This window comes from Balaenoptera acutorostrata, chromosome 20, assembly GCF_949987535.1.
Source record: "Balaenoptera acutorostrata chromosome 20, mBalAcu1.1, whole genome shotgun sequence".
Lineage (NCBI taxonomy): Eukaryota > Metazoa > Chordata > Mammalia > Artiodactyla > Balaenopteridae > Balaenoptera > Balaenoptera acutorostrata.
The window spans coordinates 43,386,034-43,412,941 of record NC_080083.1 but is presented as its reverse complement, the minus strand read 5'-3'; the positions used below and the strand labels follow the sequence as shown (position 1 = coordinate 43,412,941).

The following is a 26,908-nucleotide window of genomic DNA, read 5'->3' as shown; positions in this document are numbered from 1 at the left end:
TTTGCTCTTTTCAAGCCACATTGTCTCATAATCAAGTTTTCCTGTTGCTGCGGGTGGGGCATCTTCCTAATGATCTCATTTTGTGCAAGGAGAACCTCTCTGGAGGATCACCTCAGTTAAGAAGACAAATTTCCCCACTCCAAACACTTCTGAGCCCAAATTGTTCCAAAATGATTTTTCTCTCCCTTTTGTAAAGATCCACGAAGATGAAGAGTTCACTAGCCCTTCAGTAGGCAATTCTGGTGTTTATTCAGTCTAAGACACTCATCCTACCCCATGCCCAATTTCGTTTCCAGGCAGAGAAAATATGGGTCATGTGTGAATAATTCATGTCCCCATACTCTGTGAATTGACACTGGTGGCAAGTCATGTGCTATTTTCTGATGCCACTTATCCTAAAACCATACAACACTCATTAAATACTTTGCCACTTACTATGGGTCCTTGGGTCTTGAGGGATAATAAAGATATGTAATCAAGGTTGTTGTGAAGATTAAGTGAGCTAATAAGTGTGAAGCAGTAAGAACAGCGCCTGGCACTTAGTGTCTTATATTTGTTAAGTTAGTAAATATATTTTAATAGGTCATGTTACACTGGTGCCTTATAAACTCCAAATTTTGAACTCAGAACAAAGATGAAAGTTTTTCATATGGCAAATGGCCAGTTCTCTGCTCAAATCACCACAGAATAGATATTGAATATGATTTTTCAGTGGGGAGTTTCATTAACAGAGTAAAATAAAAATACCTTGGAGGAAGATATAGAGCTCCCTCTATGTGAACACCAGTCTCGGTAAAGGGGAGTCAGGCTATTGATGTAGAACTGACAAGACAAATATGTGTCAGAATTGTGGAGAGTGGATTAACCCTACTGAAAGTACCTCAACCCATGCAAGAGAGTGAGGTCTTAGAAAAACATCCTTAAAAGAAAAGGCTGAAAACCAGACAGGTTCTTAGTGGTGATGGGCAACAGGTTTTGCATAAGGAATGCTAGGGCTTTATTTAACCCAACAATTTCCAACCATCACATTGTGAACAAATTTTAACATGAAAAATACTGGCTTGTTGAGTTCTCAATTCTCAATTGTCTATACAAATGGAGAAAAACAATTGTACATATAATCTGAAACAGCTAGCAATGTTTAAACATTCTTCATTCGGAACATAGCAAAAGTGCCCCTTGCTTTATGCAGTTGAGATGACCGTAAACTGCTAAAATATAAATTCAATGTTTAATAATTTGATCACATTTGAAAGATCTCAGGGACCTCCCTGGTGGTCCCGTGGCGAAGAATTCGCGCTCCCAATGCAGGGGCCCGGGATCGATCCCTGGTCAGGGAACTTGATCTCATATGCCGCAGCTGAGTGTTTGCATGCCACAACGAAGACCTGGCACAGCCAAACAAACAAAATAAATAAATAAATATTTTAAAAAACGCAAAAGATCTCCGAGAAGTCCGCTATTTACAACACAGTGGTATACTCTTATATGTAATAAAAGACCTCTTTAGGAGTACAAACCACTGCTCTCTAACTTATGTGCTGTAAATTCATTTACACTTTGATAGTTGCATTTTCAAGAGCATAGCATAATTGTGAGAAAATTTTAAATAATTTCCCCCAAATAGATACAGGTTTTAGACAATCCAGTTCATCTAAAAATAAAATGTATGTTCATTTTTAAAAGTATATGATTGAGAAAAAAATGAAGAAGAAGATGAATATTATTACCAGTTACTGTTAGATTTTGTTGCCTAATATTCCAGGTATTTTTTAGGCATAAAAACACATAGGGGGCTTCCCTGGTGGCGCAGTGGTTGAGAATCCGCCTGCCAATGCAGGGGACACGGGTTCGAGCCCTGGTCTGGGAAGATCCCACATGCCGCGGAGCTACGAGGCCCGTGAGCCACAACTACTGAGCCTGCGCGTCTGGAGCCTGTGCTCCGTAACAAGGGAGGCCGCGATAGTGAGAGGCCCCCGCACCGCGATAAACAGTGGCCCCCGCTTGCCGCAACTACAGAAAGCCCTCGCATAGAAACGAAGACCCAACACAGCCAAAAATAAATAAATAAATAAATTTTAAAAAAACACATAGACACGGACACACAGAAAACATTCCCTCACAAGATAAGTTCATATTTTACTGCTTCCTTATTTTTTACTTAAAAATGACAGGACCATTGCATGAGGTTTCCTAATAGGTTTACAGTCGTCAACTATTTTTGGTATTTCTTATATTCTGTACTATTTGACTTTTATCTGATTGACAGCTCATGTCGCTAAGTAGATTATAACCTCTTCAAAGCAGGAACCCCCTTTTATTCCTTTATATTCCCTGAGGGTGGTCAACTCAGTGCCTTATTCACAGTAGATGTTCAAAAAATACTTGTAGATTGGCAGTGATTAACGTGCTTGGAAGAGGCCTTCAATGCCCAGTTCCTGAGCACAAAGATAAGCAGCCCTGGAGAGCCAGTATGGATTTAATATCCACACAAGTCGACGTTGTGAATAACATTCTAAATAACAGTCAGCGCTGTAATACACAGAAGGGAGTGTATATTACCTGAAGAAGCAGTTCTACTTGGTCACAAAATATGACACTTCCTCTGCGCAGAGGAACGTCTCTCCGATCATAGTAAGAGGAAATCTTTGGCTTAAATGCTTAATGTCAGGGGGCTTGCGTTCTCCTGGGTCTTTTCTGAACATCAGTGGTTATAAGGACATTTAGAAACGTATTTGATCTTTCATTACTCATTGCTCCTTAGTTTCAGAAACAGGCGATTGGCCAGATGCCACTCAAGGTTCCTTCCACCTCTAACATACTGGGCTTTCTGTGCTGTGCTAGCAGGTGTGAGTTCAGTGAATGAATACTCAGACTGGGAATATAGGTGATAACCCCAGTGTAGACTCCTTACTGGTCATTTTGGAAGAACATTTCTCAGGTGTGCGGCACCTGTCTGGAACCGTGGGCATCTGTGACTCTGTATATGTGATGAAGATATAGCTGTGCCCACCTTCCTTAGCTACTGTGTCCTATAAATGCCATCGACAATGGTAAGAAGGAAACTACCCAGACTTAGGGTATTTTAGAGAACAATTTAAGAGGATTATTCTGTATCTTGCTTTCAATGTCTCTGGAAAATTCAGACAGAATCTCCTTAAAGGAAATATCACGAGACCATGATTTCTATGCTGGGAGTGCCTGAATTTATTAGAAAACCAACAACATGACATAGGAGGGAGCTGGGGTCTTGAGAGGACAGGATATTCTTCATCAGTAGTTCATTTGAAAAGGGTCTTCAGTGCCTCTTAAAAGCTAGTTTGAAGAGAGGAGGAAGGGGCTTCTCGAGAAGAGACCTGCCACCTTCTGCTGTGAAGCAGTGGGACAGCAGGATGGAGCCGGCCGTCTCTGGGGGACCCTTAGTGACGATGTGCTCCTAGGACGCACTGCTCAGCAGCAGGAGGAAGTCCTGCAGGTGGGCCAGCAGGGGTCCGGCTGGCAGCAGGGCTGGCGGCAGCACGGGGACTGCACAGAGACGGGATGGCAGCAGGTGGTGGTCCAGCAGCATGGGCGGCAGACCACGGCCTGGCAGGACGTGGGGCAGCAGGTGATGGGGCGGCAGCAGCCGTCCTGCAGGCTGCACGGGGCGTAGCAGACTGGGCGGCAGCAGGGCTCACAGATGGGGCGCGTGCAGCGGGGCACGCAGGTCACGGGGCGGCACACGGTGGTCTTGCAGGACACTGGGCGGCAGCAGCGGGGGTCGTGGCAGCAGCGGGGCTGGAAGCAGCCTCCGGCGCAGCCCAGGGAGCAGGAGATGGGGCGGAAGCAGGAGCCGGTCATGGCGGTGTCTGGGGCTGAGTTGGCTTGAGCTGGTGAGAGGAGTTGAGAGTTCTCAGGTGTGAATGTCTTCCTCCTGCTCTGGGCCCTTTATATACCCTGGTCAGCTGCTGATGACCCCTCTTGTTTATCTTTTGGCCAATTAAGTAGACATTTGTTTTGACTAGTGATTGCATTGCTGGTGAAATACTCATGATCTCATTAAAGAACATGTGTTACATCCCTAAATATGGATGTATTCACGCTGTTCATCATCAAAACCTCAGCACTCCTCTGCGCCATTTGAAGGGACAGCAGCTCTTCATGCTTATTCTGAGTAGATGGGACCTGGCAAATCCTGGGCAAAAGGGGCCTAAAGGGGCTGCATTTTTAAAGAAATTAAACATATAAGGGTTTCTAGAGCACTGACTAGATCCTATCCTTGACCCCCAAGAGATCCCCTGAAACACCTACATGTGAATCAGACAGGTGTCAGACACAGTCTTTTGTGTGGATTCCTTGGGAAAACATTTATGTTTCACTTGATGTATACTGAAATGTACATGCCTTGAATAGTACTGCAGCTCATATGCTTGTATTGGAAAGGCAGAAGTTTATTTTCATAAACCAAGTGAGTATTAGAATAAAATATCCAAGAGTGCCATCATTTTTTGTTCTTTTTCATTTTTCCAGCGCATGTTGCGGCATCTCTGATCTGGCTGGTCACAGAATATTGATTTTCTCTGAGGCATGACATGTTTTATACTCGCCTGTCTTGTGTATGTGATATGGAATCGTGTAATGAGAAGTTTTATCTTACTATACCTTGACATGGGTGCTACAACTCTGAAGGGATAAGACAGAGGTTTGTTCTCCATCACAGATGTAGAAAACAAATTTATGGTCACCAGAAGGGAAAGGCAGGGAGGGATAATTGGAACATTGGGACTGACATGTACACACTACTATATATAAAATAGATAACTAATAAGGACCTACTGTATAGCACAGGGAATTCTACTCAGTAGTCTGTAATGACCTGTATGGGAGAAGAATCTAAAAAAGTGTGGATATATGTATATGAATAACTGATTCACTTTGCTGTACAGCAGAAAGTAACACAACATTGAAAATCAACTCTACTCCAATAAAAATTAATTTCAAAAAAAGACAGGATTTTTCAGCAAACAGTGTACACGTATATGATACACTGTTCAAAGCAGTGGATTGGGGAGGTAGCGCAGCTGTTCTGTGATGGTCCGGCTAGAAGTGTGATTGATGGACGTGCTTCTTTGGGAATCGTTGCCAAGGGCAGTTGAGGAGTTGCGAGGGGAAAACGGGCTCATTACTTTTCACCTTTACTCCTATGATTCACCAGACAGGGTTTTGGATCACTTTAGGATCATTTCCATAATTCAAAAGAATGTGCCTCAGGCCCCAGGAGCTAAAGCTTCCCAAATGGAATTTCAAACATAATGTCAAAACTTATAAAGAAATGCAAATTGACTGAATGTAAATTGACACAATTGGGGAAACAGAGGAGGGAGAAATCAAGTACAGTCTCATCGATGTAGACCTTCAACTCTCTCTCTCTCACGTTCTGTTGTCCATGGGCACTCGTGATTTTTTCAAAGCGGTAACCAGAGCCTAGATTAAAAAAACTTGTATATTCTGCTCTCTTTTCTCTTTTTTTCCCCAGCTTTCTTGAGATATAATTGACATATAACATTGTGTCATGTTAGGTGCACATTGTGATGGTCTGATACACATGTATATTGCAAAATCTTTACCACAAAAAGGTTAGTTAACAGATCCTTCACCTTACGTAACTATCCTTTTGTGTTGTTATGATGAGAACATTAAAGCTCTACTTTCATAGCACCTTTTGAGTAGACAGTATACAGTTGACCCGTGCACAACACGAGTTTGGACTGCACGGGTCGACTTGTAAGCAGATGTTTTTCAGTAGTAAGTACTACAGTACCATACGACCTAAGGTTGGTTTCATCATGGAGAGGGAGGAAATGCAAGTACAGAGAAACCATAGATACAGAATCTCGGAGATGGAGGGCAGAGGGTCGGTGCCCCTAACCCCAGAGTAGTTCAAGGGTCAACTATACTATTGTTAACATAGTCACCGTGCTGTTCATTAGATCCTCAGAATTCACTCATCTCGTAACTGGAAGTTTGTATCTTTTGACCAACATCTCCCCATTTCTCCTACCCCTCAGCCCCTTGCAATTACCTTTCTAGTCTATGTTTCTTTGAGTTTGATGGTTTTGATTCCACGTGTAAGTGATATATAATATTTATCTTTCTCTGTTTGACTTATTTCACTCAGCATAATGCCTTCAGGGTCCATCCATGTTATCCCAAAAGGCAGAATTTCCTTCTTTTTATGGGTGAATTATATGTAGGAAACATTTTGTTTATCCATTCATCTGTTGTTGGACGTTTAGCTTGTTTCAATGTCTTGGCAGTTATGAATAATGCTGTCATGTACATGGGAGTGCAGATATCACTTTGAGATAGTGATTTCATCTCATTTGGATGTATTCTAAGATGTGAGATTACCGGATCATAGGGTAGTTCTATTTTTAAATGTTTGAGGAGCCTCCATACTGTTTTCCATAGTAGCTGTACCAATTTACATTCCTACCAACAGTGCATCAGGGTTCCCTTTTCTCCACATCCTCACCTGCATTTGTTATTTCTTGTCTTCTTGATAATACCCATTCTAACAGCTGTGAGGTGATATCACATTGTGGTTTTGATTTGCATCTCCCTGGTGATTAGTGATGTTGAACACCTTTTCATGTACTTGTTGACCATCTCTATGCCTTCTTTGAAAAACTGTTTACAAATCCTCTACCCGTTTGTTAAGTGAATTGGTTTTTGGTTTTGTCTTGTTTTGTGTTGTTCTGGTGTTATTTAGGAGTTCCTTAATCTTTTGGCTATTAACTGCTTATCAGATATATAGTTTGCAAATATTTTCTCCCATTCAGTGGGCTCCCTTTTCATTTTGTTGATGATTTCTTTTGCTCTGTAGAAGCTTTTTAGTTGGATGTAGTTCCATTTGCTGGCTTTTGCATTTCTTGCTTGTGCTTTGCTCTTTTCAAGCCACATTGTCTCATAATCAAGTTTTCCTGTTGCTGCGGGTGGGGCATCTTCCTAATGATCTCATTTTGTGCAAGGAGAACCTCTCTGGAGGATCACCTCAGTTAAGAAGACAAATTTCCCCACTCCAAACACTTCTGAGCCCAAATTGTTCCAAAATGATTTTTCTCTCCCTTTTGTAAAGATCCACAAAGATGAAGAGTTCACTAGCCCTTCAGTAGGCAATTCTGGTGTTTATTCAGTCTAAGACACTCATCCTACCCCATGCCCAATTTCGTTTCCAGGCAGAGAAAATATGGGTCATGTGTGAATAATTCATGTCCCCATACTCTGTGAATTGACACTGGTGGCAAGTCATGTGCTATTTTCTGATGCCACTTATCCTAAAACCATACAACACTCATTAAATACTTTGCCACTTACTATGGGTCCTTGGGTCTTGAGGGATAATAAAGATATGTAATCAAGGTTGTTGTGAAGATTAAGTGAGCTAATAAGTGTGAAGCAGTAAGAACAGCGCCTGGCACTTAGTGTCTTATATTTGTTAAGTTAGTAAATATATTTTAATAGGTCATGTTACACTGGTGCCTTATAAACTCCAAATTTTGAACTCAGAACAAAGATGAAAGTTTTTCATATGGCAAATGGCCAGTTCTCTGCTCAAATCACCACAGAATAGATATTGAATATGATTTTTCAGTGGGGAGTTTCATTAACAGAGTAAAATAAAAATACCTTGGAGGAAGATATAGAGCTCCCTCTATGTGAACACCAGTCTCGGTAAAGGGGAGTCAGGCTATTGATGTAGAACTGACAAGACAAATATGTGTCAGAATTGTGGAGAGTGGATTAACCCTACTGAAAGTACCTCAACCCATGCAAGAGAGTGAGGTCTTAGAAAAACATCCTTAAAAGAAAAGGCTGAAAACCAGACAGGTTCTTAGTGGTGATGGGCAACAGGTTTTGCATAAGGAATGCTAGGGCTTTATTTAACCCAACAATTTCCAACCATCACATTGTGAACAAATTTTAACATGAAAAATACTGGCTTGTTGAGTTCTCAATTCTCAATTGTCTATACAAATGGAGAAAAACAATTGTACATATAATCTGAAACAGCTAGCAATGTTTAAACATTCTTCATTCGGAACATAGCAAAAGTGCCCCTTGCTTTATGCAGTTGAGATGACCGTAAACTGCTAAAATATAAATTCAATGTTTAATAATTTGATCACATTTGAAAGATCTCAGGGACCTCCCTGGTGGTCCCGTGGCGAAGAATTCGCGCTCCCAATGCAGGGGCCCGGGATCGATCCCTGGTCAGGGAACTTGATCTCATATGCCGCAGCTGAGTGTTTGCATGCCACAACGAAGACCTGGCACAGCCAAACAAACAAAATAAATAAATAAATATTTTAAAAAACGCAAAAGATCTCCGAGAAGTCCGCTATTTACAACACAGTGGTATACTCTTATATGTAATAAAAGACCTCTTTAGGAGTACAAACCACTGCTCTCTAACTTATGTGCTGTAAATTCATTTACACTTTGATAGTTGCATTTTCAAGAGCATAGCATAATTGTGAGAAAATTTTAAATAATTTCCCCCAAATAGATACAGGTTTTAGACAATCCAGTTCATCTAAAAATAAAATGTATGTTCATTTTTAAAAGTATATGATTGAGAAAAAAATGAAGAAGAAGATGAATATTATTACCAGTTACTGTTAGATTTTGTTGCCTAATATTCCAGGTATTTTTTAGGCATAAAAACACATAGGGGGCTTCCCTGGTGGCGCAGTGGTTGAGAATCCGCCTGCCAATGCAGGGGACACGGGTTCGAGCCCTGGTCTGGGAAGATCCCACATGCCGCGGAGCTACGAGGCCCGTGAGCCACAACTACTGAGCCTGCGCGTCTGGAGCCTGTGCTCCGTAACAAGGGAGGCCGCGATAGTGAGAGGCCCCCGCACCGCGATAAACAGTGGCCCCCGCTTGCCGCAACTACAGAAAGCCCTCGCATAGAAACGAAGACCCAACACAGCCAAAAATAAATAAATAAATAAATTTTAAAAAAACACATAGACACGGACACACAGAAAACATTCCCTCACAAGATAAGTTCATATTTTACTGCTTCCTTATTTTTTACTTAAAAATGACAGGACCATTGCATGAGGTTTCCTAATAGGTTTACAGTCGTCAACTATTTTTGGTATTTCTTATATTCTGTACTATTTGACTTTTATCTGATTGACAGCTCATGTCGCTAAGTAGATTATAACCTCTTCAAAGCAGGAACCCCCTTTTATTCCTTTATATTCCCTGAGGGTGGTCAACTCAGTGCCTTATTCACAGTAGATGTTCAAAAAATACTTGTAGATTGGCAGTGATTAACGTGCTTGGAAGAGGCCTTCAATGCCCAGTTCCTGAGCACAAAGATAAGCAGCCCTGGAGAGCCAGTATGGATTTAATATCCACACAAGTCGACGTTGTGAATAACATTCTAAATAACAGTCAGCGCTGTAATACACAGAAGGGAGTGTATATTACCTGAAGAAGCAGTTCTACTTGGTCACAAAATATGACAGTTCCTCTGCGCAGAGGAACGTCTCTCCGATCATAGTAAGAGGAAATCTTTGGCTTAAATGCTTAATGTCAGGGGGCTTGCGTTCTCCTGGGTCTTTTCTGAACATCAGTGGTTATAAGGACATTTAGAAACGTATTTGATCTTTCATTACTCATTGCTCCTTAGTTTCAGAAACAGGCGATTGGCCAGATGCCACTCAAGGTTCCTTCCACCTCTAACATACTGGGCTTTCTGTGCTGTGCTAGCAGGTGTGAGTTCAGTGAATGAATACTCAGACTGGGAATATAGGTGATAACCCCAGTGTAGACTCCTTACTGGTCATTTTGGAAGAACATTTCTCAGGTGTGCGGCACCTGTCTGGAACCGTGGGCATCTGTGACTCTGTATATGTGATGAAGATATAGCTGTGCCCACCTTCCTTAGCTACTGTGTCCTATAAATGCCATCGACAATGGTAAGAAGGAAACTACCCAGACTTAGGGTATTTTAGAGAACAATTTAAGAGGATTATTCTGTATCTTGCTTTCAATGTCTCTGGAAAATTCAGACAGAATCTCCTTAAAGGAAATATCACGAGACCATGATTTCTATGCTGGGAGTGCCTGAATTTATTAGAAAACCAACAACATGACATAGGAGGGAGCTGGGGTCTTGAGAGGACAGGATATTCTTCATCAGTAGTTCATTTGAAAAGGGTCTTCAGTGCCTCTTAAAAGCTAGTTTGAAGAGAGGAGGAAGGGGCTTCTCGAGAAGAGACCTGCCACCTTCTGCTGTGAAGCAGTGGGACAGCAGGATGGAGCCGGCCGTCTCTGGGGGACCCTTAGTGACGATGTGCTCCTAGGACGCACTGCTCAGCAGCAGGAGGAAGTCCTGCAGGTGGGCCAGCAGGGGTCCGGCTGGCAGCAGGGCTGGCGGCAGCACGGGGACTGCACAGAGACGGGATGGCAGCAGGTGGTGGTCCAGCAGCATGGGCGGCAGACCACGGCCTGGCAGGACGTGGGGCAGCAGGTGATGGGGCGGCAGCAGCCGTCCTGCAGGCTGCACGGGGCGTAGCAGACTGGGCGGCAGCAGGGCTCACAGATGGGGCGCGTGCAGCGGGGCACGCAGGTCACGGGGCGGCACACGGTGGTCTTGCAGGACACTGGGCGGCAGCAGCGGGGGTCGTGGCAGCAGCGGGGCTGGAAGCAGCCTCCGGCGCAGCCCAGGGAGCAGGAGATGGGGCGGAAGCAGGAGCCGGTCATGGCGGTGTCTGGGGCTGAGTTGGCTTGAGCTGGTGAGAGGAGTTGAGAGTTCTCAGGTGTGAATGTCTTCCTCCTGCTCTGGGCCCTTTATATACCCTGGTCAGCTGCTGATGACCCCTCTTGTTTATCTTTTGGCCAATTAAGTAGACATTTGTTTTGACTAGTGATTGCATTGCTGGTGAAATACTCATGATCTCATTAAAGAACATGTGTTACATCCCTAAATATGGATGTATTCACGCTGTTCATCATCAAAACCTCAGCACTCCTCTGCGCCATTTGAAGGGACAGCAGCTCTTCATGCTTATTCTGAGTAGATGGGACCTGGCAAATCCTGGGCAAAAGGGGCCTAAAGGGGCTGCATTTTTAAAGAAATTAAACATATAAGGGTTTCTAGAGCACTGACTAGATCCTATCCTTGACCCCCAAGAGATCCCCTGAAACACCTACATGTGAATCAGACAGGTGTCAGACACAGTCTTTTGTGTGGATTCCTTGGGAAAACATTTATGTTTCACTTGATGTATACTGAAATGTACATGCCTTGAATAGTACTGCAGCTCATATGCTTGTATTGGAAAGGCAGAAGTTTATTTTCATAAACCAAGTGAGTATTAGAATAAAATATCCAAGAGTGCCATCATTTTTTGTTCTTTTTCATTTTTCCAGCGCATGTTGCGGCATCTCTGATCTGGCTGGTCACAGAATATTGATTTTCTCTGAGGCATGACATGTTTTATACTCGCCTGTCTTGTGTATGTGATATGGAATCGTGTAATGAGAAGTTTTATCTTACTATACCTTGACATGGGTGCTACAACTCTGAAGGGATAAGACAGAGGTTTGTTCTCCATCACAGATGTAGAAAACAAATTTATGGTCACCAGAAGGGAAAGGCAGGGAGGGATAATTGGAACATTGGGACTGACATGTACACACTACTATATATAAAATAGATAACTAATAAGGACCTACTGTATAGCACAGGGAATTCTACTCAGTAGTCTGTAATGACCTGTATGGGAGAAGAATCTAAAAAAGTGTGGATATATGTATATGAATAAATGATTCACTTTGCTGTACAGCAGAAAGTAACACAACATTGAAAATCAACTCTACTCCAATAAAAATTAATTTCAAAAAAAGACAGGATTTTTCAGCAAACAGTGTACACGTATATGATACACTGTTCAAAGCAGTGGATTGGGGAGGTAGCGCAGCTGTTCTGTGATGGTCCGGCTAGAAGTGTGATTGATGGACGTGCTTCTTTGGGAATCGTTGCCAAGGGCAGTTGAGGAGTTGCGAGGGGAAAACGGGCTCATTACTTTTCACCTTTACTCCTATGATTCACCAGACAGGGTTTTGGATCACTTTAGGATCATTTCCATAATTCAAAAGAATGTGCCTCAGGCCCCAGGAGCTAAAGCTTCCCAAATGGAATTTCAAACATAATGTCAAAACTTATAAAGAAATGCAAATTGACTGAATGTAAATTGACACAATTGGGGAAACAGAGGAGGGAGAAATCAAGTACAGTCTCATCGATGTAGACCTTCAACTCTCTCTCTCTCACGTTCTGTTGTCCATGGGCACTCGTGATTTTTTCAAAGCGGTAACCAGAGCCTAGATTAAAAAAACTTGTATATTCTGCTCTCTTTTCTCTTTTTTTCCCCAGCTTTCTTGAGATATAATTGACATATAACATTGTGTCATGTTAGGTGCACATTGTGATGGTCTGATACACATGTATATTGCAAAATCTTTACCACAAAAAGGTTAGTTAACAGATCCTTCACCTTACGTAACTATCCTTTTGTGTTGTTATGATGAGAACATTAAAGCTCTACTTTCATAGCACCTTTTGAGTAGACAGTATACAGTTGACCCGTGCACAACACGAGTTTGGACTGCACGGGTCGACTTGTAAGCAGATGTTTTTCAGTAGTAAGTACTACAGTACCATACGACCTAAGGTTGGTTTCATCATGGAGAGGGAGGAAATGCAAGTACAGAGAAACCATAGATACAGAATCTCGGAGATGGAGGGCAGAGGGTCGGTGCCCCTAACCCCAGAGTAGTTCAAGGGTCAACTATACTATTGTTAACATAGTCACCGTGCTGTTCATTAGATCCTCAGAATTCACTCATCTCGTAACTGGAAGTTTGTATCTTTTGACCAACATCTCCCCATTTCTCCTACCCCTCAGCCCCTTGCAATTACCTTTCTAGTCTATGTTTCTTTGAGTTTGATGGTTTTGATTCCACGTGTAAGTGATATATAATATTTATCTTTCTCTGTTTGACTTATTTCACTCAGCATAATGCCTTCAGGGTCCATCCATGTTATCCCAAAAGGCAGAATTTCCTTCTTTTTATGGGTGAATTATATGTAGGAAACATTTTGTTTATCCATTCATCTGTTGTTGGACGTTTAGCTTGTTTCAATGTCTTGGCAGTTATGAATAATGCTGTCATGTACATGGGAGTGCAGATATCACTTTGAGATAGTGATTTCATCTCATTTGGATGTATTCTAAGATGTGAGATTACCGGATCATAGGGTAGTTCTATTTTTAAATGTTTGAGGAGCCTCCATACTGTTTTCCATAGTAGCTGTACCAATTTACATTCCTACCAACAGTGCATCAGGGTTCCCTTTTCTCCACATCCTCACCTGCATTTGTTATTTCTTGTCTTCTTGATAATACCCATTCTAACAGCTGTGAGGTGATATCACATTGTGGTTTTGATTTGCATCTCCCTGGTGATTAGTGATGTTGAACACCTTTTCATGTACTTGTTGACCATCTCTATGCCTTCTTTGAAAAACTGTTTACAAATCCTCTACCCGTTTGTTAAGTGAATTGGTTTTTGGTTTTGTCTTGTTTTGTGTTGTTCTGGTGTTATTTAGGAGTTCCTTAATCTTTTGGCTATTAACTGCTTATCAGATATATAGTTTGCAAATATTTTCTCCCATTCAGTGGGCTCCCTTTTCATTTTGTTGATGATTTCTTTTGCTCTGTAGAAGCTTTTTAGTTGGATGTAGTTCCATTTGCTGGCTTTTGCATTTCTTGCTTGTGCTTTGCTCTTTTCAAGCCACATTGTCTCATAATCAAGTTTTCCTGTTGCTGCGGGTGGGGCATCTTCCTAATGATCTCATTTTGTGCAAGGAGAACCTCTCTGGAGGATCACCTCAGTTAAGAAGACAAATTTCCCCACTCCAAACACTTCTGAGCCCAAATTGTTCCAAAATGATTTTTCTCTCCCTTTTGTAAAGATCCACAAAGATGAAGAGTTCACTAGCCCTTCAGTAGGCAATTCTGGTGTTTATTCAGTCTAAGACACTCATCCTACCCCATGCCCAATTTCGTTTCCAGGCAGAGAAAATATGGGTCATGTGTGAATAATTCATGTCCCCATACTCTGTGAATTGACACTGGTGGCAAGTCATGTGCTATTTTCTGATGCCACTTATCCTAAAACCATACAACACTCATTAAATACTTTGCCACTTACTATGGGTCCTTGGGTCTTGAGGGATAATAAAGATATGTAATCAAGGTTGTTGTGAAGATTAAGTGAGCTAATAAGTGTGAAGCAGTAAGAACAGCGCCTGGCACTTAGTGTCTTATATTTGTTAAGTTAGTAAATATATTTTAATAGGTCATGTTACACTGGTGCCTTATAAACTCCAAATTTTGAACTCAGAACAAAGATGAAAGTTTTTCATATGGCAAATGGCCAGTTCTCTGCTCAAATCACCACAGAATAGATATTGAATATGATTTTTCAGTGGGGAGTTTCATTAACAGAGTAAAATAAAAATACCTTGGAGGAAGATATAGAGCTCCCTCTATGTGAACACCAGTCTCGGTAAAGGGGAGTCAGGCTATTGATGTAGAACTGACAAGACAAATATGTGTCAGAATTGTGGAGAGTGGATTAACCCTACTGAAAGTACCTCAACCCATGCAAGAGAGTGAGGTCTTAGAAAAACATCCTTAAAAGAAAAGGCTGAAAACCAGACAGGTTCTTAGTGGTGATGGGCAACAGGTTTTGCATAAGGAATGCTAGGGCTTTATTTAACCCAACAATTTCCAACCATCACATTGTGAACAAATTTTAACATGAAAAATACTGGCTTGTTGAGTTCTCAATTCTCAATTGTCTATACAAATGGAGAAAAACAATTGTACATATAATCTGAAACAGCTAGCAATGTTTAAACATTCTTCATTCGGAACATAGCAAAAGTGCCCCTTGCTTTATGCAGTTGAGATGACCGTAAACTGCTAAAATATAAATTCAATGTTTAATAATTTGATCACATTTGAAAGATCTCAGGGACCTCCCTGGTGGTCCCGTGGCGAAGAATTCGCGCTCCCAATGCAGGGGCCCGGGATCGATCCCTGGTCAGGGAACTTGATCTCATATGCCGCAGCTGAGTGTTTGCATGCCACAACGAAGACCTGGCACAGCCAAACAAACAAAATAAATAAATAAATATTTTAAAAAACGCAAAAGATCTCCGAGAAGTCCGCTATTTACAACACAGTGGTATACTCTTATATGTAATAAAAGACCTCTTTAGGAGTACAAACCACTGCTCTCTAACTTATGTGCTGTAAATTCATTTACACTTTGATAGTTGCATTTTCAAGAGCATAGCATAATTGTGAGAAAATTTTAAATAATTTCCCCCAAATAGATACAGGTTTTAGACAATCCAGTTCATCTAAAAATAAAATGTATGTTCATTTTTAAAAGTATATGATTGAGAAAAAAATGAAGAAGAAGATGAATATTATTACCAGTTACTGTTAGATTTTGTTGCCTAATGTTCCAGGTATTTTTTAGGCATAAAAACACATAGGGGGCTTCCCTGGTGGCGCAGTGGTTGAGAATCCGCCTTCCAATGCAGGGGACACGGGTTCGAACCCTGGTCTGGGAAGATCCCACATGCCGCGGAGCTACGAGGCCCGTGAGCCACAACTACTGAGCCTGCGCGTCTGGAGCCTGTGCTCCGTAACAAGGGAGGCCGCGATAGTGAGAGGCCCCCGCACCGCGATAAAGAGTGGCCCCCGCTTGCCGCAACTACAGAAAGCCCTCGCATAGAAACGAAGACCCAACACAGCCAAAAATAAATAAATAAATAAATTTTAAAAAACCACATAGACACGGACACACAGAAAACATATTCCCTCACAAGATAAGTTCATATTTTACTGCTTCCTTATTTTTTACTTAAAAATGACAGGACCATTGCATGAGGTTTCCTAATAGGTTTACAGTCGTCAACTATTTTTGGTATTTCTTATATTATGTACTATTTGACTTTTTTCTGATTGACAGCTCATGTCGCTAAGTAGATTATAACCTCTTCAAAGCAGGAACCGCCTTTTATTCCTTTATATTCCCTCAGGGTGGTCAACTCAGTGCCTTATTCACAGTAGATGTTCAAAAAGTACTTGTAGATTGGCAGTGATTAACGTGCTTGGAAGAGGCCTTCAATGCCCAGTTCCTGAGCACAAAGATAAGCAGCCCTGGAGAGCCAGTATGGATTTAATATCCACACAAGTCGACGTTGTGAATAACATTCTAAATAACAGTCAGCGCTGTAATACACAGAAGGGAGTGTATATTACCTGAAGAAGCAGTTCTACTTGGTCACAAAATATGACAGTTCCTCTGCGCAGAGGAACGTCTCTCCGATCATAGTAAGAGGAAATCTTTGGCTTAAATGCTTAATGTCAGGGGGCTTGCGTTCTCCTGGGTCTTTTCTGAACATCAGTGGTTATAAGGACATTTAGAAACGTATTTGATCTTTCATTACTCATTGCTCCTTAGTTTCAGAAACAGGCGATTGGCCAGATGCCACTCAAGGTTCCTTCCACCTCTAACATACTGGGCTTTCTGTGCTGTGCTAGCAGGTGTGAGTTCAGTGAATGAATACTCAGACTGGGAATATAGGTGGTAACCCCAGTGTAGACTCCTTACTGGTCATTTTGGAAGAACATTTCTCAGGTGTGCGGCACCTGTCTGGAACCGTGGGCATCTGTGACTCTGTATATGTGATGAAGATATAGCTGTGCCCACCTTCCTTAGCTACTGTGTCCTATAAATGCCATCTACAATGGTAAGAAGGAAACTACCCAGACTTAGGGTATTTTAGAGAACAATTTAAGAGGATTATTCTGTATCTTGCTTTCAATGTCTCTGGAAAATTCAGACAGAATCTCCTTAAAGGAAATATCACGAGACCATGATTTCTATGCTGGGAGTGCTGAATTTATTAGAAAACCAACAACATGACATAGGAGGGAGCTGGGGTCTTGAGAGGACAGGATATTCTTCATCAGTAGTTCATTTGAAAAGGGTCTTCAGTGCCTCTTAAAAGCTAGTTTGAAGAGAGGAGGAAGGGGCTTCTCGAGAAGAGACCTGCCACCTTCTGCTGTGAAGCAGTGGGACAGCAGGATGGAGCCGGCCGTCTCTGGGGGACCCTTAGTGACGATGTGCTCCTAGGACGCACTGCTCAGCAGCAGGAGGAAGTCCTGCAGGTGGGCCAGCAGGGGTCCGGCTGGCAGCAGGGCTGGCGGCAGCACGGGGACTGCACAGAGACGGGATGGCAGCAGGTGGTGGTCCAGCAGCATGGGCGGCAGACCACGGCCTGGCAGGACGTGGGGCAGCAGGTGATGGGGCGGCAGCAGCCGTCCTGCAGGCTGCACGGGGCGTAGCAGACTGGGCGGCAGCAGGGCTCACAGATGGGGCGCGTGCAGCGGGGCACGCAGGTCACGGGGCGGCACACGGTGGTCTTGCAGGACACTGGGTGGCAGCAGCGGGGGTCGTGGCAGCAGCGGGGCTGGAAGCAGCCTCCGGCGCAGCCCAGGGAGCAGGAGATGGGGCGGAAGCAGGAGCCGGTCATGGCGGTGTCTGGGGCTGAGTTGGCTTGAGCTGGTGAGAGGAGTTGAGAGTTCTCAGGTGTGAATGTCTTCCTCCTGCTCTGGGCCCTTTATATACCCTGGTCAGCTGCTGATGACCCCTCTTGTTTATCTTTTGGCCAATTAAGTAGACATTTGTTTTGACTAGTGATTGCATTGCTGGTGAAATACTCATGATCTCATTAAAGAACATGTGTTACATCCCTAAATATGGATGTATTCACGCTGTTCATCATCAAAACCTCAGCACTCCTCTGCGCCATTTGAAGGGACAGCAGCTCTTCATGCTTATTCTGAGTAGATGGGACCTGGCAAATCCTGGGCAAAAGGGGCCTAAAGGGGCTGCATTTTTAAAGAAATTAAACATATAAGGGTTTCTAGAGCAGTGACTAGATCGTATCCTTGACCCCCAAGAGATCCCCTGAAACACCTACATGTGAATCAGACAGGTGTCAGACACAGTCTTTTGTGTGGATTCCTTGGGAAAACATTTATGTTTCACTTGATGTATACTGAAATGTACATGCCTTGAATAGTACTGCAGCTCATATGCTTGTATTGGAAAGGCAGAAGTTTATTTTCATAAACCAAGTGAGTATTAGAATAAAATATCCAAGAGTGCCATCATTTTTTGTTCTTTTTCATTTTTCCAGCGCATGTTGCGGCATCTCTGATCTGGCTGGTCACAGAATATTGATTTTCTCTGAGGCATGACATGTTTTATACTCGCCTGTCTTGTGTATGTGATATGGAATCGTGTAATGAGAAGTTTTATCTTACTATACCTTGACATGGGTGCTACAACTATGAAGGGATAAGACAGAGGTTTGTTCTCCATCACAGATGTAGAAAACAAATTTATGGTCACCAGAAGGGAAAGGCAGGGAGGGATAATTGGAACATTGGGACTGACATGTACACACTACTATATATAAAATAGATAACTAATAAGGACCTACTGTATAGCACAGGGAATTCTACTCAGTAGTCTGTAATGACCTGTATGGGAGAAGAATCTAAAAAAGTGTGGATATATGTATATGAATAACTGATTCACTTTGCTGTACAGCAGAAAGTAACACAACATTGAAAATCAACTCTACTCCAATAAAAATTAATTTCAAAAAAAGACAGGATTTTTCAGCAAACAGTGTACACGTATATGATACACTGTTCAAAGCAGTGGATTGGGGAGGTAGCGCAGCTGTTCTGTGATGGTCCGGCTAGAAGTGTGATTGATGGACGTGCTTCTTTGGGAATCGTTGCCAAGGGCAGTTGAGGAGTTGCGAGGGGAAAACGGGCTCATTACTTTTCACCTTTACTCCTATGATTCACCAGACAGGGTTTTGGATCACTTTAGGATCATTTCCATAATTCAAAAGAATGTGCCTCAGGCCCCAGGAGCTAAAGCTTCCCAAATGGAATTTCAAACATAATGTCAAAACTTATAAAGAAATGCAAATTGACTGAATGTAAATTGACACAATTGGGGAAACAGAGGAGGGAGAAATCAAGTACAGTCTCATCGATGTAGACCTTCAACTCTCTCTCTCTCACGTTCTGTTGTCCATGGGCACTCGTGATTTTTTCAAAGCGGTAACCAGAGCCTAGATTAAAAAAACTTGTATATTCTGCTCTCTTTTCTCTTTTTTTCCCCAGCTTTCTTGAGATATAATTGACATATAACATTGTGTCATGTTAGGTGCACATTGTGATGGTCTGATACACATGTATATTGCAAAATCTTTACCACAAAAAGGTTAGTTAACAGATCCTTCACCTTACGTAACTATCCTTTTGTGTTGTTATGATGAGAACATTAAAGCTCTACTTTCATAGCACCTTTTGAGTAGACAGTATACAGTTGACCCGTGCACAACACGAGTTTGGACTGCACGGGTCGACTTGTAAGCAGATGTTTTTCAGTAGTAAGTACTACAGTACCATACGACCTAAGGTTGGTTTCATCATGGAGAGGGAGGAAATGCAAGTACAGAGAAACCATAGATACAGAATCTCGGAGATGGAGGGCAGAGGGTCGGTGCCCCTAACCCCAGAGTAGTTCAAGGGTCAACTATACTATTGTTAACATAGTCACCGTGCTGTTCATTAGATCCTCAGAATTCACTCATCTCGTAACTGGAAGTTTGTATCTTTTGACCAACATCTCCCCATTTCTCCTACCCCTCAGCCCCTTGCAATTACCTTTCTAGTCTATGTTTCTTTGAGTTTGATGGTTTTGATTCCACGTGTAAGTGATATATAATATTTATCTTTCTCTGTTTGACTTATTTCACTCAGCATAATGCCTTCAGGGTCCATCCATGTTATCCCAAAAGGCAGAATTTCCTTCTTTTTATGGGTGAATTATATGTAGGAAACATTTTGTTTATCCATTCATCTGTTGTTGGACGTTTAGCTTGTTTCAATGTCTTGGCAGTTATGAATAATGCTGTCATGTACATGGGAGTGCAGATATCACTTTGAGATAGTGATTTCATCTCATTTGGATGTATTCTAAGATGTGAGATTACCGGATCATAGGGTAGTTCTATTTTTAAATGTTTGAGGAGCCTCCATACTGTTTTCCATAGTAGCTGTACCAATTTACATTCCTACCAACAGTGCATCAGGGTTCCCTTTTCTCCACATCCTCACCTGCATTTGTTATTTCTTGTCTTCTTGATAATACCCATTCTAACAGCTGTGAGGTGATATCACATTGTGGTTTTGATTTGCATCTCCCTGGTGATTAGTGATGTTGAACACCTTTTCATGTACTTGTTGACCATCTCTATGCCTTCTTTGAAAAACTGTTTACAAATCCTCTACCCGTTTGTTAAGTGAATTGGTTTTTGGTTTTGTCTTGTTTTGTGTTGTTCTGGTGTTATTTAGGAGTTCCTTAATCTTTTGGCTATTAACTGCTTATCAGATATATAGTTTGCAAATATTTTCTCCCATTCAGTGGGCTGCCTTTTCATTTTGTTGATGATTTCTTTTGCTCTGTAGAAGCTTTTTAGTTGGATGTAGTTCCATTTGCTGGCTTTTGCGTTTCTTGCTTGTGCTTTGCTCTTTTCAAGCCACATTGTCTCATAATCAAGTTTTCCTGTTGCTGCGGGTGGGGCATCTTCCTAATGATCTCATTTTGTGCAAGGAGAACCTCTCTGGAGGATCACCTCAGTTAAGAAGACAAATTTCCCCACTCCAAACACTTCTGAGCCCAAATTGTTCCAAAATGATTTTTCTCTCCCTTTTGTAAAGATCCACAAAGATGAAGAGTTCACTAGCCCTTCAGTAGGCAATTCTGGTGTTTATTCAGTCTAAGACACTCATCCTACCCCATGCCCAATTTCGTTTCCAGGCAGAGAAAATATGGGTCATGTGTGAATAATTCATGTCCCCATACTCTGTGAATTGACACTGGTGGCAAGTCATGTGCTATTTTCTGATGCCACTTATCCTAAAACCATACAACACTCATTAAATACTTTGCCACTTACTATGGGTCCTTGGGTCTTGAGGGATAATAAAGATATGTAATCAAGGTTGTTGTGAAGATTAAGTGAGCTAATAAGTGTGAAGCAGTAAGAACAGCGCCTGGCACTTAGTGTCTTATATTTGTTAAGTTAGTAAATATATTTTAATAGGTCATGTTACACTGGTGCCTTATAAACTCCAAATTTTGAACTCAGAACAAAGATGAAAGTTTTTCATATGGCAAATGGCCAGTTCTCTGCTCAAATCACCACAGAATAGATATTGAATATGATTTTTCAGTGGGGAGTTTCATTAACAGAGTAAAATAAAAATACCTTGGAGGAAGATATAGAGCTCCCTCTATGTGAACACCAGTCTCGGTAAAGGGGAGTCAGGCTATTGATGTAGAACTGACAAGACAAATATGTGTCAGAATTGTGGAGAGTGGATTAACCCTACTGAAAGTACCTCAACCCATGCAAGAGAGTGAGGTCTTAGAAAAACATCCTTAAAAGAAAAGGCTGAAAACCAGACAGGTTCTTAGTGGTGATGGGCAACAGGTTTTGCATAAGGAATGCTAGGACTTTATTTAACCCAACAATTTCCAACCATCACATTGTGAACAAATTTTAACATGAAAAATACTGGCTTGTTGAGTTCTCAATTCTCAATTGTCTATACAAATGGAGAAAAACAATTGTACATATAATCTGAAACAGCTAGCAATGTTTAAACATTCTTCATTCGGAACATAGCAAAAGTGCCCCTTGCTTTATGCAGTTGAGATGACCGTAAACTGCTAAAATATAAATTCAATGTTTAATAATTTGATCACATTTGAAAGATCTCAGGGACCTCCCTGGTGGTCCCGTGGCGAAGAATTCGCGCTCCCAATGCAGGGGCCCGGGATCGATCCCTGGTCAGGGAACTTGATCTCATATGCCGCAGCTGAGTGTTTGCATGCCACAACGAAGACCTGGCACAGCCAAACAAACAAAATAAATAAATAAATATTTTAAAAAACGCAAAAGATCTCCGAGAAGTCCGCTATTTACAACACAGTGGTATACTCTTATATGTAATAAAAGACCTCTTTAGGAGTACAAACCACTGCTCTCTAACTTATGTGCTGTAAATTCATTTACACTTTGATAGTTGCATTTTCAAGAGCATAGCATAATTGTGAGAAAATTTTAAATAATTTCCCCCAAATAGATACAGGTTTTAGACAATCCAGTTCATCTAAAAATAAAATGTATGTTCATTTTTAAAAGTATATGATTGAGAAAAAAATGAAGAAGAAGATGAATATTATTACCAGTTACTGTTAGATTTTGTTGCCTAATGTTCCAGGTATTTTTTAGGCATAAAAACACATAGGGGGCTTCCCTGGTGGCGCAGTGGTTGAGAATCCGCCTTCCAATGCAGGGGACACGGGTTCGAACCCTGGTCTGGGAAGATCCCACATGCCGTGGAGCTACGAGGCCCGTGAGCCACAACTACTGAGCCTGCGCGTCTGGAGCCTGTGCTCCGTAACAAGGGAGGCCGCGATAGTGAGAGGCCCCCGCACCGCGATAAAGAGTGGCCCCCGCTTGCCGCAACTACAGAAAGCCCTCGCATAGAAACGAAGACCCAACACAGCCAAAAATAAATAAATAAATAAATTTTAAAAAACCACATAGACACGGACACACAGAAAACATATTCCCTCACAAGATAAGTTCATATTTTACTGCTTCCTTATTTTTTACTTAAAAATGACAGGACCATTGCATGAGGTTTCCTAATAGGTTTACAGTCGTCAACTATTTTTGGTATTTCTTATATTATGTACTATTTGACTTTTTTCTGATTGACAGCTCATGTCGCTAAGTAGATTATAACCTCTTCAAAGCAGGAACCGCCTTTTATTCCTTTATATTCCCTCAGGGTGGTCAACTCAGTGCCTTATTCACAGTAGATGTTCAAAAAGTACTTGTAGATTGGCAGTGATTAACGTGCTTGGAAGAGGCCTTCAATGCCCAGTTCCTGAGCACAAAGATAAGCAGCCCTGGAGAGCCAGTATGGATTTAATATCCACACAAGTCGACGTTGTGAATAACATTCTAAATAACAGTCAGCGCTGTAATACACAGAAGGGAGTGTATATTACCTGAAGAAGCAGTTCTACTTGGTCACAAAATATGACAGTTCCTCTGCGCAGAGGAACGTCTCTCCGATCATAGTAAGAGGAAATCTTTGGCTTAAATGCTTAATGTCAGGGGGCTTGCGTTCTCCTGGGTCTTTTCTGAACATCAGTGGTTATAAGGACATTTAGAAACGTATTTGATCTTTCATTACTCATTGCTCCTTAGTTTCAGAAACAGGCGATTGGCCAGATGCCACTCAAGGTTCCTTCCACCTCTAACATACTGGGCTTTCTGTGCTGTGCTAGCAGGTGTGAGTTCAGTGAATGAATACTCAGACTGGGAATATAGGTGGTAACCCCAGTGTAGACTCCTTACTGGTCATTTTGGAAGAACATTTCTCAGGTGTGCGGCACCTGTCTGGAACCGTGGGCATCTGTGACTCTGTATATGTGATGAAGATATAGCTGTGCCCACCTTCCTTAGCTACTGTGTCCTATAAATGCCATCTACAATGGTAAGAAGGAAACTACCCAGACTTAGGGTATTTTAGAGAACAATTTAAGAGGATTATTCTGTATCTTGCTTTCAATGTCTCTGGAAAATTCAGACAGAATCTCCTTAAAGGAAATATCACGAGACCATGATTTCTATGCTGGGAGTGCTGAATTTATTAGAAAACCAACAACATGACATAGGAGGGAGCTGGGGTCTTGAGAGGACAGGATATTCTTCATCAGTAGTTCATTTGAAAAGGGTCTTCAGTGCCTCTTAAAAGCTAGTTTGAAGAGAGGAGGAAGGGGCTTCTCGAGAAGAGACCTGCCACCTTCTGCTGTGAAGCAGTGGGACAGCAGGATGGAGCCGGCCGTCTCTGGGGGACCCTTAGTGACGATGTGCTCCTAGGACGCACTGCTCAGCAGCAGGAGGAAGTCCTGCAGGTGGGCCAGCAGGGGTCCGGCTGGCAGCAGGGCTGGCGGCAGCACGGGGACTGCACAGAGACGGGATGGCAGCAGGTGGTGGTCCAGCAGCATGGGCGGCAGACCACGGCCTGGCAGGACGTGGGGCAGCAGGTGATGGGGCGGCAGCAGCCGTCCTGCAGGCTGCACGGGGCGTAGCAGACTGGGCGGCAGCAGGGCTCACAGATGGGGCGCGTGCAGCGGGGCACGCAGGTCACGGGGCGGCACACGGTGGTCTTGCAGGACACTGGGCGGCAGCAGCGGGGGTCGTGGCAGCAGCGGGGCTGGAAGCAGCCTCCGGCGCAGCCCAGGGAGCAGGAGATGGGGCGGAAGCAGGAGCCGGTCATGGCGGTGTCTGGGGCTGAGTTGGCTTGAGCTGGTGAGAGGAGTTGAGAGTTCTCAGGTGTGAATGTCTTCCTCCTGCTCTGGGCCCTTTATATACCCTGGTCAGCTGCTGATGACCCCTCTTGTTTATCTTTTGGCCAATTAAGTAGACATTTGTTTTGACTAGTGATTGCATTGCTGGTGAAATACTCATGATCTCATTAAAGAACATGTGTTACATCCCTAAATATGGATGTATTCACGCTGTTCATCATCAAAACCTCAGCACTCCTCTGCGCCATTTGAAGGGACAGCAGCTCTTCATGCTTATTCTGAGTAGATGGGACCTGGCAAATCCTGGGCAAAAGGGGCCTAAAGGGGCTGCATTTTTAAAGAAATTAAACATATAAGGGTTTCTAGAGCAGTGACTAGATCGTATCCTTGACCCCCAAGAGATCCCCTGAAACACCTACATGTGAATCAGACAGGTGTCAGACACAGTCTTTTGTGTGGATTCCTTGGGAAAACATTTATGTTTCACTTGATGTATAGTGAAATGTACATGCCTTGAATAGTACTGCAGCTCATATGCGTGTATTGGAAAGGCAGAAGTTTATTTTCATAAACCAAGTGAGTATTAGAATAAAATATCCAAGAGTGCCATCATTTTTTGTTCTTTTTCATTTTTCCAGCGCATGTTGCGGCATCTCTGATCTGGCTGGTCACAGAATATTGATTTTCTCTGAGGCATGACATGTTTTATACTCGCCTGTCTTGTGTATGTGATATGGAATCGTGTAATGAGAAGTTTTATCTTACTATACCTTGACATGGGTGCTACAACTATGAAGGGATAAGACAGAGGTTTGTTCTCCATCACAGATGTAGAAAACAAATTTATGGTCACCAGAAGGGAAAGGCAGGGAGGGATAATTGGAACATTGGGACTGACATGTACACACTACTATATATAAAATAGATAACTAATAAGGACCTACTGTATAGCACAGGGAATTCTACTCAGTAGTCTGTAATGACCTGTATGGGAGAAGAATCTAAAAAAGTGTGGATATATGTATATGAATAACTGATTCACTTTGCTGTACAGCAGAAAGTAACACAACATTGAAAATCAACTCTACTCCAATAAAAATTAATTTCAAAAAAAGACAGGATTTTTCAGCAAACAGTGTACACGTATATGATACACTGTTCAAAGCAGTGGATTGGGGAGGTAGCGCAGCTGTTCTGTGATGGTCCGGCTAGAAGTGTGATTGATGGACGTGCTTCTTTGGGAATCGTTGCCAAGGGCAGTTGAGGAGTTGCGAGGGGAAAACGGGCTCATTACTTTTCACCTTTACTCCTATGATTCACCAGACAGGGTTTTGGATCACTTTAGGATCATTTCCATAATTCAAAAGAATGTGCCTCAGGCCCCAGGAGCTAAAGCTTCCCAAATGGAATTTCAAACATAATGTCAAAACTTATAAAGAAATGCAAATTGACTGAATGTAAATTGACACAATTGGGGAAACAGAGGAGGGAGAAATCAAGTACAGTCTCATCGATGTAGACCTTCAACTCTCTCTCTCTCACGTTCTGTTGTCCATGGGCACTCGTGATTTTTTCAAAGCGGTAACCAGAGCCTAGATTAAAAAAACTTGTATATTCTGCTCTCTTTTCTCTTTTTTTCCCCAGCTTTCTTGAGATATAATTGACATATAACATTGTGTCATGTTAGGTGCACATTGTGATGGTCTGATACACATGTATATTGCAAAATCTTTACCACAAAAAGGTTAGTTAACAGATCCTTCACCTTACGTAACTATCCTTTTGTGTTGTTATGATGAGAACATTAAAGCTCTACTTTCATAGCACCTTTTGAGTAGACAGTATACAGTTGACCCGTGCACAACACGAGTTTGGACTGCACGGGTCGACTTGTAAGCAGATGTTTTTCAGTAGTAAGTACTACAGTACCATACGACCTAAGGTTGGTTTCATCATGGAGAGGGAGGAAATGCAAGTACAGAGAAACCATAGATACAGAATCTCGGAGATGGAGGGCAGAGGGTCGGTGCCCCTAACCCCAGAGTAGTTCAAGGGTCAACTATACTATTGTTAACATAGTCACCGTGCTGTTCATTAGATCCTCAGAATTCACTCATCTCGTAACTGGAAGTTTGTATCTTTTGACCAACATCTCCCCATTTCTCCTACCCCTCAGCCCCTTGCAATTACCTTTCTAGTCTATGTTTCTTTGAGTTTGATGGTTTTGATTCCACGTGTAAGTGATATATAATATTTATCTTTCTCTGTTTGA

The 26,908-nt window shown here is 42.3% G+C and overlaps 4 protein-coding genes across 4 annotated transcripts; all 4 read right to left on the bottom strand.

Moving 5' to 3' along the window:
* Positions 1-3,450: 3,450 nt before the first annotated feature.
* Positions 3,451-3,840, bottom strand: LOC130705999 (keratin-associated protein 2-3-like). The gene has a single exon (XM_057536775.1). It carries the CDS (start codon positions 3,838-3,840, stop codon positions 3,451-3,453), a length of 390 nt encoding a protein of 129 aa, XP_057392758.1.
* A 6,531-nt stretch (positions 3,841-10,371) lies between these two features.
* Positions 10,372-10,761, bottom strand: LOC130705998 (keratin-associated protein 2-3-like). Its single transcript, XM_057536774.1, has one exon. It carries the CDS (start codon positions 10,759-10,761, stop codon positions 10,372-10,374), a length of 390 nt encoding a protein of 129 aa, XP_057392757.1.
* Positions 10,762-17,293: 6,532 nt separating this feature from the next.
* Positions 17,294-17,683, bottom strand: LOC130705997 (keratin-associated protein 2-3-like). The gene has a single exon (XM_057536773.1). The coding sequence runs from the start codon at positions 17,681-17,683 to the stop codon at positions 17,294-17,296; it is 390 nt and encodes a 129-aa protein (XP_057392756.1).
* A 6,532-nt stretch (positions 17,684-24,215) lies between these two features.
* On the bottom strand, positions 24,216-24,605 carry LOC130705996 (keratin-associated protein 2-3-like). The gene has a single exon (XM_057536772.1). It carries the CDS (start codon positions 24,603-24,605, stop codon positions 24,216-24,218), a length of 390 nt encoding a protein of 129 aa, XP_057392755.1.
* Positions 24,606-26,908: the final 2,303 nt, after the last annotated feature.